The sequence below is a fragment of the Homarus americanus genome, unplaced genomic scaffold, assembly GCF_018991925.1.
Source record: "Homarus americanus isolate GMGI-L3 unplaced genomic scaffold, GMGI_Hamer_2.0 scaffold49667, whole genome shotgun sequence".
Taxonomy (NCBI): domain Eukaryota; kingdom Metazoa; phylum Arthropoda; class Malacostraca; order Decapoda; family Nephropidae; genus Homarus; species Homarus americanus.
In genome coordinates this window covers 2,130,538-2,149,461 of record NW_024738608.1, presented here as the reverse complement: position 1 = coordinate 2,149,461, position 18,924 = coordinate 2,130,538, and the positions used below count along the sequence as shown (strand labels likewise).

At 40.1% G+C, this 18,924-nt stretch overlaps 1 protein-coding gene across 5 annotated transcripts in view; it reads left to right on the top strand.

Annotated features, from left to right (window-relative positions):
• Positions 1-18,924, top strand: part of LOC121874098 (protein LSM14 homolog B-like) — a 30,700-nt gene that overhangs the window by 1,982 nt on the left and 9,794 nt on the right. For 3 of the 5 annotated variants that reach the window (XM_042378014.1, XM_042378015.1, XM_042378013.1), the window contains exons 2-3: positions 14,910-15,082; positions 16,110-16,413. In XM_042378014.1, coding sequence (XP_042233948.1) covers positions 14,910-15,082; positions 16,110-16,413 — 477 coding nt within the window. The remainder of the gene's footprint in view (positions 1-14,909; positions 15,083-16,109; positions 16,414-18,924) is intronic. The other 2 variants (XM_042378017.1, XM_042378016.1) reach the window with 1 other exon arrangement.

The following is an 18,924-nucleotide window of genomic DNA, read 5'->3' as shown; positions in this document are numbered from 1 at the left end:
TCAACGATGTCCTAGCAACGTCTCAATTTTGTCTCTTCTGAACATTGAATGTGTTATTTTGCAGAAGCTTAATATTGATGAAATCATTGATAAATTTTGGTATATTTTGTTCTTGCAAAATGCATCTAAGCTACCCAGCAGCATCCTATTCACACAAAAGAACACTTACAGCAAATTACATTGCAGGTATATAATTAATGACAAAATGAATCGACCAAACCTACCTATGTATCCGGAGATGGAAGTATTATTTTAGATTATGGAGGTTTGAATAGAAAGGTTGGTCACCGGGAAGCATTGTCACCAGGGCCGTATTTATATGATCTTTTGTGTGGATAGGATGCTGCTGGGTAGCTTAGATGTGTTTTGTCAAACTAATACAGTACAATACCAGGTATTTCAAAATTTCAAATACCTGTACGTACTTGTTCTTTTTTAGGATACCGCATTCTTGTCATAAGAATTAATTTGTCTGTACCAGATATTAGTTTTCTAATGATTATGAAACGGAACTGTGTTATGTTTACAAAACATTCCTGGTCACGTTGAAGCACTAGTGGTATTGTTAGGTGGTGCAGAGCATCTTTATCTACTGGAAAATCTATGAAAAAAACCTCCACATTTTTAATTTCTCCATCCAAACTGAGTTATTAAGCATAAGTTTTCTTCTGTAGAGGTTTTTTGCTGGGTAGCTGGTTAATCCAGCCATCTATAAGAGATTTGTTAACATACATTCTTACCTATAACAGATTCAAAAATAGGTGAAAAATATGCAGTTAACAATTGTTTTTCCCTGGTTATTGTAAATGAAACGGCTCCTTCCACCTGAGGACGCCATGTTTGTGCTTCGACTAGGTGGCAAATTGGGAAACCATTCCCAGCAGCTGACCAAATGCCTCCCAGTAACCTTTCTATGCCTTGCCAAATCTAACGTAAATTTACTTGGCTACTATACTACTATACCTAACCTAAAATAATATTGTACTTCCATCCTAGGGTGTACCTCCAACTCGGCCCATTTCCAACTCGGTCCATCTTAAAAAAAAAACTCGGTTCACCCAGTTTGCCAACTCTGCCCATCTTACATAACCAACTGGGTCCACACATTACTAACTCGGCCCACCTTGCACACTTCAAACAAGTAGCGGACTAGAGGTTCAGGAATGAGTTTGAGATTTGTTTTATGTTTCTTTTGGTTCACTGAAATACGAACAGTGTGAATGAGTGAATACCAGGATTCTGGTACTACACCCATTTTTAATGACATGTTATACATGTTTGCTAAGGGCATACTAAGCTCTCCCTTACATTCCTTTAATACTCTGGCAGATATCTCATTGGTACCTGGTGACTTATTAGGCTTTGGCTTGTATATTTGCTTACTAACATCACTACTATCTTGCTTAATCTAGTTTCTTCACTATCGATGTATATAGTCGGTACCTCGGCTATCATGTTTAAATTTTCATTGGTGAAAACTGTTGAAAAATATCTGTTCAGATTATTGCTCATTTATCTGTAATTATCAGTTATCTTGCTGGTATCTGACTATTGGTCCAATCTTAGTCTGCTTTTTAGTTTGATTACATTTGAAAGAATCCCTTGGGGGTTTGACTTTTCCTCCTTTGCTACCTTCAGTTCATTATTCTTCTTTGCTTTTTTATCTCGGTAACCCTACTGGCCATTACCTTATAATTATCTCGGAAGTAAAGCCTTCCTTTGGCCAATAATATTCTTTAAATAATTATTTATCCATTTGGGGTCATTGTTATTTGATCTGAGTTTTCTGTATGGTATGTTCTGCCTTTGAGCATTAAGTAACTCATATTTAAATAGTTGTGGAACTCTACCTCAGATTTCGTGATCAGGTCTTCCCCAACCGTCATATTTTGTGAGGTTATTTTGTCAGGTCATCAGGTAAAGTGAGGTCGCCCTCTGTGGGTACATGGTTGTGGAACTCGTCAACCTCAGATCTCGTGACTGTTTATCAGTAATGTTTGTACTTTTATGCTGCTTTTTATCATTGTACTTTTCTTCATGCATAGATTAATGGATAAACTTTTAAGTATTTTCTTGTGATTTCATTTAATGGCTACACATCACGTGGCTGTTTATCAGTAATGTTGTACTTTTATGCTGCTTTTTATCATTGTACTCTTGTACTTTTATCATTCATGCAAAAATATATATGTAAAATTTTACTTTTTAGCCCGAGTTTGTAACCCGAGATGGTCTGAGTTTGTAACCCGAGGTGGTCTGAGTTTGTAATCCGAGGTGGTCTGAGTTTGTAACCCGAGGTGGTCTGAGTTTGTAACCCGAGGTGGTCTGAGTTTGTAACCCGAGGTGGTCTGAGTTTGTAACCCGAGGTGGTCTGAGTTTTGTAACCGAGGTGGTCTGAGTTGTAACCTGGTCTGAGTTTGAGGTGGTCTGGAGTTTGCAACCCGGTGGTCTGGAGTTTGTAACCCGAGGTGGTCTGAGTTTGTAACCCCGAGGTGGTCTGAGTTTGTAAACCCGAGGTGGTCTGAGTTTGTAACCCCCTTGAGGTGGCTGAGTTTGTAACCCGAGGTGGTCTGAGTTTGTAACCCGAGGTGGTCTGAGTTTGTAAATCTGAGGTTGAGGTGTCTGAAACCCGAGGTGGTCTGAGTTTGTAACCCGAGGTGGTCTGGAGTTTGTAACCCGAGGTGGTCTGGAGTTTGGAGGTTTGTGGTCTTTTGTAACCCGAGGTGGTCTGAGTTTGTAACCCGAGGTGGTCTGGAGTTTGTAACCCGAGGTGGTCTGAGTTTGTAACCCGAGGTGGTCTGAGTTTGTAACCCGAGGTGGTCTGAGTTGTTGGTCTGAAATAACCCGAGGTGGTCTGAGTTTGTAACCCCGAGGTGGTCTGAGTTTGTAACCGTGGTCTGAGTTTGTAACCCGAGTGGTCTGAGTGGTGAGTTGTAACCCGAGGTGGTCTGAGTTTTAACCCGAGGTGGTCCGAGTTTTAACCCGAGGTGGTCCGAGTTTGTAACCCGAGGTGGTCCGAGTTTGTAACCCGAGGTGGTCCGAGTTTGTAACCCGAGGTGGTCCGAGTTTGTAACCCGAGGTGGTCCGAGTGGGATGTGGGTTGAGTTGGCAATGGGCCAAGTTGGACTGTATTCCATCCAAGGATAGGTTAAGTTGGTTGTGTAAACCGTCAATATGACATCACCTGGGGGTAATGTTGATATAGTTAAGTGTTCAGGTGGGGAAAAAAGCCCCCCCCCCCAAACTGTATTGAAAATCTTTCACCTGTTTTGGGATGCTTTTTAGATAAAAATAAGTTTTCTATAGAAAACTGAAATCCTTGTTCTAGAGTACAGTAATAGGTTTAAGATTAGCTGCAGGATCACGCCTGTAACTGGGGGGGGGGGTGAGCGTTGGGCCACCTGGAGCTCAGATTGGCAGCCATAGAGGTTTTTATACAAAATGAGCTAATATCAAGTGACAACCATTTGGTATCGTTGATCTCTTCAAATTTTTAGGTCGGATGGTCAGTTGGTCACATGACCTGACCTAAAGTTTACTCTCCCTGGCATTACCTGGGATGGAGATTCTGACCTGAAAGGCTTGACAATATGATTTCGTGTTGGCACTGACACAATAGTCAGTATTATCGGTGCCGACACAGTCCATGTAGCTTGTCGTTCAGATAAAACATTGTGCCACAGTGGATCCACCACTAATTTCATTTATTTAATATGAGCTAAATACAATATTTTTCAGTTAGTAAATGACCAATTTTCAGACAATTTGCTTATTGTAACCAAACTTAAATAATTGTGGTTTGTTTATTTGATAACTACTGTAGTACAGTATGACACTTGACTCATTGGCTATGGTAACTGCACAATTTGTCTAGTACAATATTACGTACTTACTTATAATCATGCACTCTGCAGTATAGCATTTGTAATTACAGTCAACCCTCGCTTTACGCGGTCCCACATTCCGCGTTTCCATGTTTACACGGTACCCTGCCGAAACAGGAATGCTCACATTCCACGGTGCGTGTACCCCTTTACGCGGAGAGCGGCTGGCGAGCCGTGCCATTTTTGGATCCAAACCTCCCGCCATCTCTCCCGCCATCCGCCATGTTGTGTAAGTGGCGCTAGCATGGTGCGCACAAGGCCGCCCAGTCATCAAAACTTTACCGAGTTCTTCACCCACCACAGCCAGCCCAAGTCAGTGATAGTGATAATTATAGTGAGGATATGGACTTATATGGACTTTGAGGGGTTTGACAAAGAGGCCCTGCAAGCCTCTGTGGTGGATAGTGATACAATTGATACAAGTGATACAGGTGAGGGCCAATAATCTCCCCTCTGCCTCGGAACCAACCCCCCATCCCCGTGTGCCCAGCCATCTTTTCTACTGATGTAAGTGTTAAAAAACCTAATATTATTGATATTTCTCTTAATTATTAATTGTGTGTGCATACCATCATAAAGTTAAGATAATATTTTTACTACAACATAGTTGTGTGTCGTCAAAAAGTGGAGTTTGGGGGTCGGCCTGGTCTTTATTTCAATTAATCCCATATGTTATGCTGTTCACTTTACGCGTTTCTCACTTTCCGCGGTACCCTGTGGGTTTAATTAACCGCGTAAAGTGAGGGTTGACTGTATTATTATTTACAAATGTAAACAAGAACAAAACCATATTAATTGATTGACAAGACAGCTGATCCAACCATATGCCAAAAGGCCTGTTTGTTAATCTGGTTTCTCATGTTATTGTATTTGAATTTGTGAAAAAATTTTAAGTACTTAATATTCATCTAGAAAAATGGTTGTGGCCATGCTGATTTCATGAAGGTTAGTCACTCGACACTTGTGTAAATGGTGGCTGGTCAGTCTTTCGTTTTTCCACTGCCCACTTGGGTCAGGGGGCGGAGCTTAGTGATATCAGACGGTCGGAGTGAACAGATGGCATAACCAGTGTGGGGTAGAGTGACTGTGTGTGACAGTGGTGATCAATATTAGCTCCCTGATGTATTATTCTTTTAACCTTTCAGTGATACGAATTCTTGCCAATGTCCATCTTCACAGATGCCACGGTGTTTTATGGATGTCTTTGTCAACCAATTGTGTGTGTGTGCTTGTACGTATGTCTTAAAAGTGCTCATCGTGTCTTGAATTGTATGCAAACCTATCGGGTAATTAATAGCTAAACGTTGTTAGAAGTGTTTTCATCATAGCTATTTATGCTATGTAATATATGACCATGGGTGTATGGGACTGGAGCTCCCCCAAAACTCGGAGTACCTGTAAGGTAGCGTAAGAATTTGGGCAATAGAATTGATGAATAATACTGTACAGTATGTCTTAATATCCAGTGGATATGGCCTCAATGTGCTGCCATTAACCCCACCCCACACTGACATGTGTATACTGTATGTGGGCTTGCTGAACAAATTAACGATTGCCGCCCCCCCATTTTTTTTTTCCTTCCTTGGCATCCCCTGTGCTCTTATCCTGTTTGTAGGCCTGTATTGGATGATCAGTTTTCCATGAACTAGAATATTATACAGTACTGGAGTCTAAGATTGGAAGTGATTCTGTTCTATTATGATGGCACTACTGTTGAAATATTATGGCACTATTCTTTTCAAATGGTATGATGGCACCATTCTTTTCAAATATTATGATGGCACTATTTTATTCAAATATTATGGCACTATTCTGTTCAAATACTACTATTCTGGCTTCGAGTGGGAGAGAATAAGGTTTGTGGTCTGGTTTTCAGTTCTTCTGGTTACATTTTAGGATCTTCCAAGGCCTTTTGTGGAGTGTGGTGTACCAGTAGTTTCTTGGATTTAGGGAATACTATGTTTCTGGGACTGGGGCTTTTGCAAGGCATTTGTAGGGTGATGGGTCTTCTGGTATACCAGATTATTAAGATGTGGGACTTTAGGGACAATGTTGCAGTATGACAACTTGAAGTCCATCCTTGAGACTATCTTGAGCAGCATTTACTGCACAAGTACAGTATTATGTCTCGGGACCATTTGGTTACGGGTAGTTTAAGGTTTGATCATTAAACATACTACAGTAGTAGTACATTTGAACCAAATTTGGGTTGGTTTAATTGGATTTCTTCCAATGGAATGCAAGTTAAGCAGGGCACTTGGGGCTTATTGGAATATCCAGTCTCCTTTTCAAGCTGGCTTTTGTACACAGTTGCTTGACCCAAAACATTTAAAGTGAAGTGTAATCACTCATAGGAACGATTTTGGTTTGTGCAGGACAATAAGACCCTTGTCGTTGACGCGATGAGTATAATTCAGTCAAAACCTGTTGAATACAATTCACATAACAGCTGCTGGTACATCAGGACACACAGTTTGAATAATACGATCAATATACAGTACATAATTACACTCATTAAAGTTATTTAGAGTTCTCGGAGGATTCAACAGTTCACAATCACGTTTTTGGGTCTAGGGTTAGACCAACGAGAACAAATATAATGTCCTGCAAGAGAGATGTTGGCTGACGAAAATCAAGATATTGCCTCTACAGTAGAAGGCGATAGTCTGCCCCTCAGGCAGTCACACGGCTACTACCAGCTCCATCTCGCTTAGTAAGCTATTCTGAGTTGTGAACAGTTTTTTCACTTAACATGTGGCCGGCGTGCACAATTGTGCATGGCGATAACACTCCCCCTGTCTGGGTTTGCTCAAAATTATGGCCTACCATTAGATTCACTCTGCGACCCCTTCCAGCAGGCAGTCTCTCGTCGCTGGGCGTATTAACACCGAGTCCTTTGTCTTCACTTTAACACATCGCACCAGGCCATCTTCACTCGGTAGTGCCTTCAGTACTCTTTAGCATCCACTGACTCCTGGGGAATGGTTGTCCAGAGATGATCATGATATCCCCAGCATGGAGATTACGGCTAGTTTTGAAGAATCTTTGTCGCTGAAATAGTGTCAGGAGATATTCCTTTACCCACCATTTCCAAAATTGGTCCACGATGAATTGGGCATGCTTCCATCTTCTGGCAGGTCGGCTTGGCGTTGGTGGGTAGGTCTCCAGTTGCTTCACCGACAAGTCACAATGTCCGTATTGTGCGGTCGAGTAATTTGCGGCACTTGGGTATCCAGTATGTCCCACGTATTATGGCAAGTGTGTGTTCTCGTCCTGAGTGTCCATCTCTAGTCGAGTGTACCTCTCACGATGAGCCCCGTGATCCTGTTGTCTTTCGGCAACAGTATGGGATTCTTCTGGTCTGGGTGGAGAGTGGCATGTTTCAGTCGGCCACCTACTCTGATTAAACCGTCCGTGTCTAGATGAGGTTCCAGCTACCGACTCACGTCGCTACCTCTCACGGATTGTCCCTGTTGTAACATTCCTAGTTCTCGAGGGAATCTTTTTCTTTGCATAAATCTTAAGACGACTAACTTTGCATCTTCCAATTCGTTGACCTTGAGTCGATGTTTTCGGTGATGTTTGCTTGTTAGCTTCCCAAGCCGTCGTTCTATAAACCTTCTAATCCATACTATGCTATTCAGAAGTCGATGCCACGAGGAGTACCTGGCCCATAGCTTATCGAGGATACCCTCCCCCTGGTTCAGCGTTCGTTGTCAGTACCATGGTTTCCTTCTTCACCTCTGGGTCTTCATCTGTGAGGTCTGGAATCCTCATTGGAATCTTTGGCCAACTGTCTTCTTCCAACGAGGAAAGCAAGTCTCCGAATCCACCCGTCATCCTCATTGAGCTCTGTTCCTTGTAGTCCATGACTAGTGTCGTCGGCTGGGTTCAGTTCCTACTTCACGTGGTGCCATTGTTCTGCAGTGGAGTCATCGTGTATTGTTGCCACTCGATTGGCCACAGGAATGGAAGCGTCTTTCCGTGTTTCGTATGTACTGAAGGACTGCCATACTGTCTGTCCAGAACACTGATCTTTCTATTTGTAATTCAAGTTTTCGTCGTAGCTGTTTGTCTGCCTTGGCAGCCAAGTACTGCCGTGAGGTATGTTGGGTTTCATCTTCACATGTGGTCCTCAGATACGATACAGCTCCATACGCTTGTTGGGAGGCGCCGTAGAAGTGGTGTAGTTGCACGGCAGCCACTGGATTTGCATCCTCGGGTGGGTAACACCGTGGAACGTGTACCCGTGATAGGTGAGGAAGTTCATCTAGCCATCTTCGCCAAGCCACCCTGTTCTTGTTCAGCCATTCAGTCATCCCACCCAACACCTCGTATACACTCATCTTGGAATATAATTTTGGCTCTTATGAAGCTCGGAGCGATGAGTCCCAGTGGGTCATATATAGAGCTGACAATACTCAGAAGGCCTTGTTTCGTCTCCGGTTTCTTAGGGATCTGGACTCGGACTGCTAGTTCGTCCTTTTCCAGGTCCCACGAGATTCCCAGCGCTCGTTCAGTGGGGAGCCTGTCGTCTTTCAAAATTACTTCCTTTACTCCCACGGCTTTTTCTGTCGGTGGAATTGCCTTGAGGACTTCCTTGTGATTACAGACCCACTTTGTAAGTCTGAATCTGCCCATCTTCATCAGCTGTCTCAGTCAAATCTACTGAGAGAAGCAGATCGTTAACGTAGAAATTAAGATTCACTTTCTTGGTGTCGTCATGGAGACTTTCCCCGTAATCTTGGAATGTTCATTGTAGCACATAACCCGCACATGAAGGGCTACACACACCTCCAAAGAGATTTACTGTCATTCGTTAAGTGGTGGGGGCCCCTGACAGCTGGTCGTCTGTCCACCATAAGAATCGTAAGACGTCTCGATGTTCGGGTGCTACTCGCACTTGGTGGAACATTGCCTCGATATCAGCCATGAGTGCCACCTTTAATTGTCTGAATCTGATGAGGACTCCAATCAAATTATTGTTAAGGTCTGGCTCTTGCATCACCTGGCTGTTCAGTGACATACTCATATTCGGCTGCACACTCAAAAACTGTTCTCACCTTTTCTGGCTTGTTGGGATTCAACACGGTGGTCTGGGAGATACCAGACGCAGTGAAAAATGGGTTTGTAATAATGTATATGGTACCTTTAAATAACGATATTTTTACTGATGTAAGTTGTTAAATTTATTTTAATTAGAAATGCCAATCCTGACTTTTATTCACTAGATACCAGAGGCCTATACTGTACAAGTACTGTCTCCCCTCATAGCGGTATGAAGGGGTTGTTCCTGGAAATTCATAAGTTTGGTGAAAAGTTGAACCATACAGTACATGGAAGAACCCTAGTGTTATTGGGGGTTATGTTCCAGGAGAAAGAAAGTACAGGGTAATTATGTATCAATTGTACCTTGAGCCCATGTACTATTTGGGGTTATGTTTCAGGGGGAAAAATATTGGTCAACTGGTATGTTTCACTACTATGTCCTGTGAAAACTTTATTAAAGACTAAATACATTGAAAACAATGAGCATTGTACAGGTTGCAGTAGAGTAGGGGTGTCAAACTCATTTGCCAAGGCGGGCCAGATTTAATACGTGTACACAGTGTGTGGGCCAAGTAACATAATTATGAGCACTTTGCAATCACCTCTTAGGCGAGTAGTATGACAAAACAAGAAAGTTGGATTTAGTCTGCGCTTGTGCAAAACCCTTAAAAACAAACAAATCAAGTGTTTACTTACCTTGATCAATCTTATTGTTTGCTGCTTCCTGATAATTGGCACCTCTTGGTATGGACCAGTGCATCAAAGTTCAGCACTAACGACTGAGCTGTAGCAACCTTCAATATTGAATTAAGGTGCGCATCAGTAAGTTGAGACCAAAGCCGCGACTTGTTCAAGTTCATCACAGAAAAGTTGTTCAGACATATGTACAGTACTTCCGAACATTGACATAATCTTTGAGGCAAAACATTTAATCCTGGGATAATTTGCTTCAAAATATTGATAAAATGTGCCAACATCAACACTCGAAAACTTGTTCCTCAACACAGAATCACACTGGAGATCAATTATTTTATTCAGCTGAGGGATACACCACCCATTTAGTTTTAGCTCCTCAAGGTAAGGCTGGATCAGCAAATGGGCCGCGTGTAAGAGTGTCGGGCTGCATGTTTGACGCCTCCTGCAGTAGAATGTAAATGTCCCCTTCCCCCTTGCAATTATGGTTGGCTATATTTACTGTCGTGATGGCTAAAATTTTGCATTCTTTACCGAAAAAGTATCAATCTGATCGTTATTCGTTAAAGTGAAAATTTGCTTTTGTATAAAGAATGTTGTCTAAATGTGACTTTAATTAAAGCAATTTTTCTTATATCAAGCATATTATTTTGGGAGGATACTTGTCCTGTACTGTATTTAAAAACTGGCATGTGACTGTTGATTTGTCTGCAGTACAGTCTCAGATTATATGAAAATTTTAGAAGACCACAAATATAAGAATTATCTTTAACTAATTTGAATGTTTTATCCAATTAACGAGATTTCACAATAAGTGTATGCCTCTGATATTAATGGCTAACAAAGCATGGTGTGGGTTTCCAAATTAAATCTTTTATGGGGTAGAGGCATTATCAGTCTGACCGCTGTCATAACTTTTTCTGAATTGTAATTTTGACCAGTGTTTAGGTCAGTGTTTATGCAGGATGTTGTCTCATTGAATTCACACTTAAGAAATGTATGTAGAGTTAATTTTTTTTTTACGGGAATTAGCCCACCCGAGCACAGGTCAAACGACCCACAATGGGGCCTTGGGGAGGGGGGGGGGGGAAGAACAGAAAGGTTATATTGTTAATCTACACCACGAAGATGCCGGAAAACCTACTTTTTAAAGTGAGACAGATTGTATAAGTATGGAAACACAGAAGGCAGAGCATTCCACAGTTTGGCTGTGTGAGGAAAGAAGGAAGTACTATAATGGGTTATTCTCGTGTGACCAACATCCACGGAGAAATGGTGGGCAATGCGGGCAAGATGTGTGTTACGAGCCCACGGTCTTGCCCGTGGTACACAGGATGCCAAATCCACCGAACATTGCCCGTTAAAGTACTTGTAAAAGAGAGAGAGGGAAGCAATATTGCGGCGAAGAGAAAGGGAAGAGAGATTGTCGACTAAAGGAGGAGAGTTAATAAGACGAAATGCATTAGATTCCACCCTATCTAATAGTTGGACAGAAGAAGAGCCACCCCAGATATGAGAGCAGTACTCCAAGTTAGGACGAATGAATCCCTTATAGGTGTACAGTACAATACTTGTATTCCAGTAGGCGCATACACACCTCCCTTAGAACTGAAGGAGGTATAAAGGTTGTAGTTGGAGACTTGAAGAGGTTTGGGTGAAGCTGCTTTGGTCAGTTGAAGTTTGGAAAGTAGTAAGAGGTTGGGGGAAGAGGTTAATAGATGGTGCTCCACAGAATGAAAATTGGATGTCAGTCCACGAATGTTGGAAAAATGAATTATGAAAAAAGCCTATCCTCCAGCTACCGCGGTGGCGTCAGTTGAGGCCCCAGTAGTTTGATGATGATCAGGTCGGTCCTGGGGTCCACGACCTTCCCGACCAGTGGGACCCATCCGAGAAGCCCCCGCTTCAGTATTAATATCAACTGACCTAGGAGAATAAAATACAATGACTAAAACAGATCAAGAATGAGTATGGTTATATTTTTGGTGTTGTCAATAGTAAGAGAGAGAGAGAGAGAGTTGAGACCCTGCAATTGTGTGTAAATGAGGCAGAAAGATAATCAGCAACCTGGGACTTGGTCACAATTTTTGTAATGCCATATGTCAGCAGGGGGTCTACCATTAGACAATACATTATGCTGCCAATATCTTCCCAAGCGGTAGTACCTCCCTGTTTGGTAGCTGCCTACTACCTACAAGAACTGATCCAGGAAGGCTAAGATGAGCAATTTGCAAGGATATTGCTTAGTCATCCTCATTGTATTGATGTGTAGCATAGACTGGATACAAGAGGAAGGGAAAATATATACTTAGTGTGCTTAAGTGCAGCTAGGTGCAAGAGGAAGGTGCAAGCTCAAAGCAATAAAAATAATGCGCTTAAGGTGATCGTCCAGCTGCAAACAATCTAAAAATTGCAAATATCAGATTTTCTGAAACAATCCTCTGAACTCTGGCAACCTTTAGCTACATCATTGCCAAGTATGAATGTTGTGTGATATCATCTTCCTTCAAAAGAAAAGATTAATTAGATCTCTTGCCTCGTACAGTAGTTGGTTTTAGGTGATTCTCCTTTTTTGTCATAATATTACATGTACAGGCAGATAAATTGGTTTCAGAGGTCTGTTCATAAGTCCATTTGTTTGCAAGTACAAAGTCATCTATATTGCTTGCAAACTGTGTTAAATTTGAAAAATACTTTACGTACAGCACAGTACTCCACCATAATTTATTGTATGACTTACCCGAGAATTATACAGCCACAAACACAAGTTTTTCCCATCTCGTCTCACAATTTTCCTCTGCACACCCCCACCCCCCCTCCCCCTTTCCTTGCCCTAATATTTATGCAGTATCCTCGGTCTTTTTTAGACCGCATCTGTGGCGATTGGGCATCTAATTTCTTCTCTATTGCATTTGCTACCACGAGTTCTTCTCTCATGACACTTTGTGAAGCAAGATGCTTCTCGCCCGACACCACCTAAGAAGAAAAGTAGACAAAATTCAGAGTTTTAGGAGTCTGGATCATTCTAAGGTGTTTTAAACCTGGCAACAAAGAGAAAGGTCGTGCCTTTTGACTTTTCCTATCTAGCAAGTAATATCGTGCAAAACTGGGAGGTGCCAAGAACTTGTAACTCGAAACATTTGCACATAAAATTAATTACTTCAAAAGTTCTTGGGCGATTTTAAAATTTCAAACCTTATTAGATTCACCAATGATTGAATATTATGCTTTAGAAGTAGTGTGCAACTAAAATTTGTTAAACCTAAGGAAATGCCTCCCAAAATAGAGAATTTTTATGATTATTATTTTAGTTTATTTTTCTTGTTATTGAATGGGTATACTGTACTGGTAATGGTTTGGTTCTAAAGCCTAAGTACAGTTTCATCAGTCATGCTTTATATCATTAAAAGCACTCATCATTTCCATCAAAAGTGTTTCCTGGGTTTTGATTATAAAGAATAAAAATCAATTTATCACCTGAATTTGCTGAAAGTTTAATGGAAACACTGCTGGGTGATCCTAAATAATGTGTGAAAGTTTCCTACAAATCCATCCAAAAGTAAAAAAAAAAAGAAAGTTACACGTGGACGTTCCCCTTAAGTGCAATGTAAATGGTTAAAAGAATACAGAAATAAGGTGTAGATGTGAGAAATGTTGGAGTAAACCGATCAAGGTTTGCTTAGATGGTATATAATTCAGATTTCAGTGGGAGGAGGGAGAGGGAAAGACTGGAGATAGGAGGATGTTGTAAATTATGTACTAAAGGAGAGGATGAACATCCAGGAACGGCAGTGCATAATTGAGTTTATAGCTTATATGTAGCGAATTATTGGGAAGGTGGTACAGTGAAGTGTCATGTGTGAACTGTACAGTACATTAGTAAGAGTGAAAGAATGATATTCAGTATTTCGAGAATGTTTTCTCCTGAATTTTGGCCTTCCTGCAGTAAAAAATACATCTTCTGCCTCTTCGGGTATTGTATACAGGTATACCTCTGGTAATGAAGTGGAGATGTTCACCAAATCCAATTAGTTGTCAGAGGTAGATTTAACATGGAGTAACTGGGAATGTTCCAATCCATTGTTATTCTGTATTGTGCATACACCAAAAATTGCTACAGTAGATAATAAAATGATACATAGCACATCATAACTAAAAAAACATACATTTTATTTACATGAAATAGTTCCTTCCATTCTCTGGGTGATGTGATGCTAGTCAACCACCCAGTTGACTCAGTGTGTGGCTGTTCTGCTGTGTGTATGCCATGACGTCATATTGGGGGGAGACATCGCATGGCGAATACCCAGGTTTTTATAAGAGAAAATACTATATTTTATGCCATAAGATACACTTTCCTGAAAATGGCTAAAAAGGGCACCTTACATTCTGTATGTGCAAGTTGCTGTCCCCCTAGGCTGATGAATCCCCAGTTGCTGTCTCCATTAGGTCAAAATCTACCGGACTCGGCTCCAGAATTTAAGATAACATTATTGTTTATTTAAACACATTTTGTTTTACTTTTAATTACTGTACTGTACTTCAGTATATGAGGCACAGATAATGTTTTGTCTTAATATTTCTGGTGGCATTGTTGTCAAGTTAGACTTCTCACTGTAGCCATTTTGTGTGCGAGCTAGTGCACTGAGCGGGGGAGGAGTGTAGGAGCCCCATTGCTAAGGGTCGGCAGAGACAGCATCCCATCTGACCTGCAGTGCAGTGTGTACACTGAAATAGGCCTAACCAGCCAAGCGCCAGACACATTATCGACAAAGTGGCCACTTCGTTCACACATGATCACCTCCCACAGACAATACACACTCGTGCTCTTCATATTTCTTATTTTATAGTTTTATAATGTATTTTCTTTCTTGCTTCATAGTTTTATAATGTATTTTCTTTCTTGCTTCATAGTTTTATAGGATATTTTCTTTATTTCTTAGTCACGTAAGAATATTGTAGTTAATTTTTTCACAACTATACAAATACTGCAGTTTCATTACATGTAACAATGACAACATAGTGTGCATTACCATCTCACAGGCAACAGCTGACTGGTAACATGTCATGTTTTTGAGTTGTGCACTTTGTTCTTATTGGCTGAAATCAAAACAAACAACCATGGTGATGCATACTTGTTTGATTCCATTAATGCCAGAGGTATAAGGTACTGTATTTTGTACAAATGTTTAGGTTAGGATTGAATTGCCATAGCAAATTTAGTTTCAAATGCCTTCATTAGATTTTTTCTTGCAACTTAATCTTTTTTTTTTTTCTTTATAGTGCGATCCTTTGGAACTGAGGATCGACCAACAGAAATGCCAGTTCCTGCCAGAGATGAGGTGTATGAATACATTATTTTCCGTGGCACGGACATCAAAAAGATAGAAGTGTGTGACACCCCAAAGCAGCCTACCCTTCCAGGGGGTCTTCATAATGATCCTGCAATTGTCCAGGTGAGTTTCTGATTATAATACAGTAGTCTGTGACTGTTTTCTATATCTATCATAAAGTAATTATAGTTAATGACTTGTATTAACATTCATGAAAAAATTGGAAAATAACAGCATTGTCGATGATTACAATCGTTTCCAGGAAACGTAGTTCATGGGTACCACTACATGTTGTGATCAGCTGTTGTATACTGTACAGTATTACATTTGTCTGCTCTGTTGACCTTAAATGCAATATTTTCCTTGATAGATTTACCAGGTGTAATTCACTTTGTTGAATCTGCTAATTATTATTGATTATAATAGAAGTAAGACTTGTTTATTCAATTGTGCCTTGACAGTTATTTATGGGTGAATGTTTCTCAGACCAGTGTTGATACCACTTTACTTGCCTATTGGAATTATAAAAATGAATTTTAATTTTCTGGATTTGAGAACCTACTGTCGGGGAAAAAAAATTAATAAATTTCAACCCTTTATAAAATCTCTTCTTTTGCCTGTACACTACATGATGGCTCAATCAAAGTTACCATATTAAATTAGATGTTGAGGATCCTACTCGACTATCATTAACCCATATAAAATACCTTTGTCATATGCAAAGAAAAATATTGTGTAATAGCATTCTTTTTATGTAGGAATGTCTAGATGTTAATTTGGAGAATTATCCCTTCCTACTTGACCCCAATTGTTTGGCCATGTTATCCAAACTTCATGAAAATTTTTTGGGTCTACATTTATTTACATATGTAGTGGCTTTTTTTTTTGTATGTACAGTATACTATAATTACAAAAAGAATCGAATCTGCCTAAAATATTCATATTAGGTGGCATGAATTGATCTATACAATACAGGTTAAGGATTTCAAAATAAGAGTGCAGGAAATTATAAGATTTTGTATCTGAGTAAAGATATTGTCATTACCAGACTTCATTAACTAATGAATAGAAGTAGAAAAGACTATGGTACTGTAGTAGCTAATAGAGGAAAGCAGAATGCTTATTAATCTTAACCATTCATGCATTTCAGCACTCTGCACCTGCAGTTCCCTCATCCTTCCAGGCGGCACCATTTTCTCGGCAGTCCCTTGGGCCAATTGGCGGGGGCCTGGGTCTGTCGTACAGTGCCTATGGCCAGTCAATGACACAGCAGGGTATCCCAGGGGCGGGAGGTTTCCCAATGGGGTCAACATCCCAGCCCAGTGAGTTGAGTACTGTGGCGGGTGGTGGTGGTGGTGGTAACCTGGATCAGCCGTCTGGCACGGCCCCAGTTGCAGTACAGGCCCCAATTGGTCCCCCACCCCAGTCTGGTACACACGCACTCCACCAAACAGGTAGGAACAAGTGCCACACACAACATGCATAAAAGGCAAAGCTAGAGCCATCTAGAAACCTTGCTTTATGTCCCTGAATGTATGATATACAAGTACAGTACCTCAATATGCCCTATGGGCTAGTGGTAAGTTTTTGTGGACTTTCACATTGCTATTTCTTTATACTGTAAGCTGAATATTTAAATACTACATAAACATTTTGGCATTTGTTCCTAAAATTGTATGGTATGTAGGTGATGGTAGCACTGTAATTGGAAGGTGAAATTATTTTTATACTACAGCAAGTTTTGGCACGGTACGTACGACATAACAAAATGCTGAAGTTGCAATGGGAGTAAAGTAGATAAAATAGTATTTATTACAAGTACAGTGGTCCCTCGGTTAACGAACACAATTCGTTCCAGAAGGTCGTTCGTTAACCAAAAATTTCATTAACTGAAACCATTGTTCCAATGGGATTTTGGGTAATTGGTCCCAGCTCACCAAAAATTACATACAAAGTAAAAAAAAAAGGAGTAAAGTACACTTACTTTGAGGTGTGCATATAGAAGGCTCCTGGTTGATGATGATGATGGGAATTAGAAATGGGGGTGGAGGAGAAGGGAGAAGAGAAGGAAGTGGGGGTGGAAGAGAAATCACCCCATGCTTCATGCCGTCATTTCACCCATAAAATTTTAAGTTCAATAGGTGTAATTCAAGATTGTTTTTTTTTTAATCAACACTGCACTGCACTATATATTGTCTATGTTAAATAAATTTCAGAATGACCAATAATTGTACTGTAAAAACGTAAAAATACTGTGTTCTAGAGACCCACAAGCAAGATGTTTCCTCCAATGAACAGAGATAAACTGAGGTCTTGGTGGGTGAGTGAAGTGGCTGTTGGGTGCACCAAAAACTAGTTCCGTGTACTGCAATTATGTTAAATAAGTGTTAAAATGACTGAACATTTTAATATAAAACTTGAAAAATTAATGAAGAGTACAACCTTCTTGATATTTACTCCAATTTTAACGAATGTAAGCCCTCGAACCGATTTCTGTATTGGTGGAATAATCTTCCTGCTGGTGAGCAAGCCAAAGCTTGTCGAAACATTTTCGTAAGAATTTTATTAACCGAATTGAATATTCTTATGGAAGGCAATTTGTTAACCGAAATTTCGTTAAGCGAGGGACCACTGTACTCTAGTTAAAAAAAAATTGTTAGGCAGCTAATTTAATACTAAATATAAAAGTTACTAATAATTTAGTTCTTGGAGTGGTATTGTGCGTGTTTAATTGTAGAAATAATTTAGAATTGGCAGTATGTATGGAAAATTTGCTGAAATGATAATTAGAGCATGTAACGTTTAGTTACACTACATCTTCAGTTCTGTAAATGCCGATACATCTGGGTGAGTGAGAACTTTGACTTGCCTTTGCCGGTGCAGCTATTGACTAGCTCAGCATTGTTGTCAACCCATGTTCATAAGTCCTACTGTCCAGATTCATTATTTTATCCTAATAATTTGGAGTTTTTACACCTTTAACACTAGATTTAAAAGCCATCATCAGCATTTCCTTACCTGCACTTTCAGTTAATTGTATTTTGAACTACTGTATAGCAAATTCATTTCTTTGGTGTAATTAATTTGTCCTGTGCAGGTAATTTTTTCTTCTAGCTTGAAAATTCTTGTTGTACAGGTACTGAAGTGATACAGTTTGTGCTTAAATATGGAATTTAGGTTGACAAAGATTTGATAGAAAATTAAGAGTGGGGAAACTTGAATCGTACAAGAGGTAGGTTATCGGGAAGAGTTGTTCTGTAAGAATATGAAGGTAGACCTTTCTCGTTGGAGAGAAACTGTATGAAAGAGTTGGTGTTTACTTGTTGAGTAATTGACCTATTTAGTACAGCTGTTTAAGTATGATGGAATTTCTATCATACACTTTTAGTTGAGGGTAGATTGTTTTAACTTTTCCAGTGTACTGTGATTGTTCTGTATTTTGAAGTCTGATTCATCAGTTTTATTATAATAATTTGATTCGAATGTAGCCGACATAAAATGAGTGTGTGTGTGTGATTTTCTTTTTTTGGGGGATTAGCCCACCTGAGCACAGGTCAGTGACCCACATCAGGGTCTTGGGGGAAGAGGGGTTATACAGTATATAATAATAATAAAGAACCATACATAAATGCAAAATTAAAAAAAATATATCAATAGTGAGAAATGATAGATATAAGTTGTGTTGTCAAAGTAAGAAAAACATTGGAGACCCTGCAATTGTGTGTAAATGAGGCAGAAACTCAGAATGGCAACCTGGGACTTGGTCACAATTTTTGTGATGCCAAATGATAGCAGGGTCTACCTTTAGACAAATTGGTACAGTATCACAAAATACTTTCATCTGAAATAGTTTATTGTGGTAATCACTTTTATCTGAAGGAAATGATACCTGCATTACTGATGAATGCCACCTGCAACTCCCCCCCCCCCCCTTCATCATTTACCTGACACAATCATTGGATATT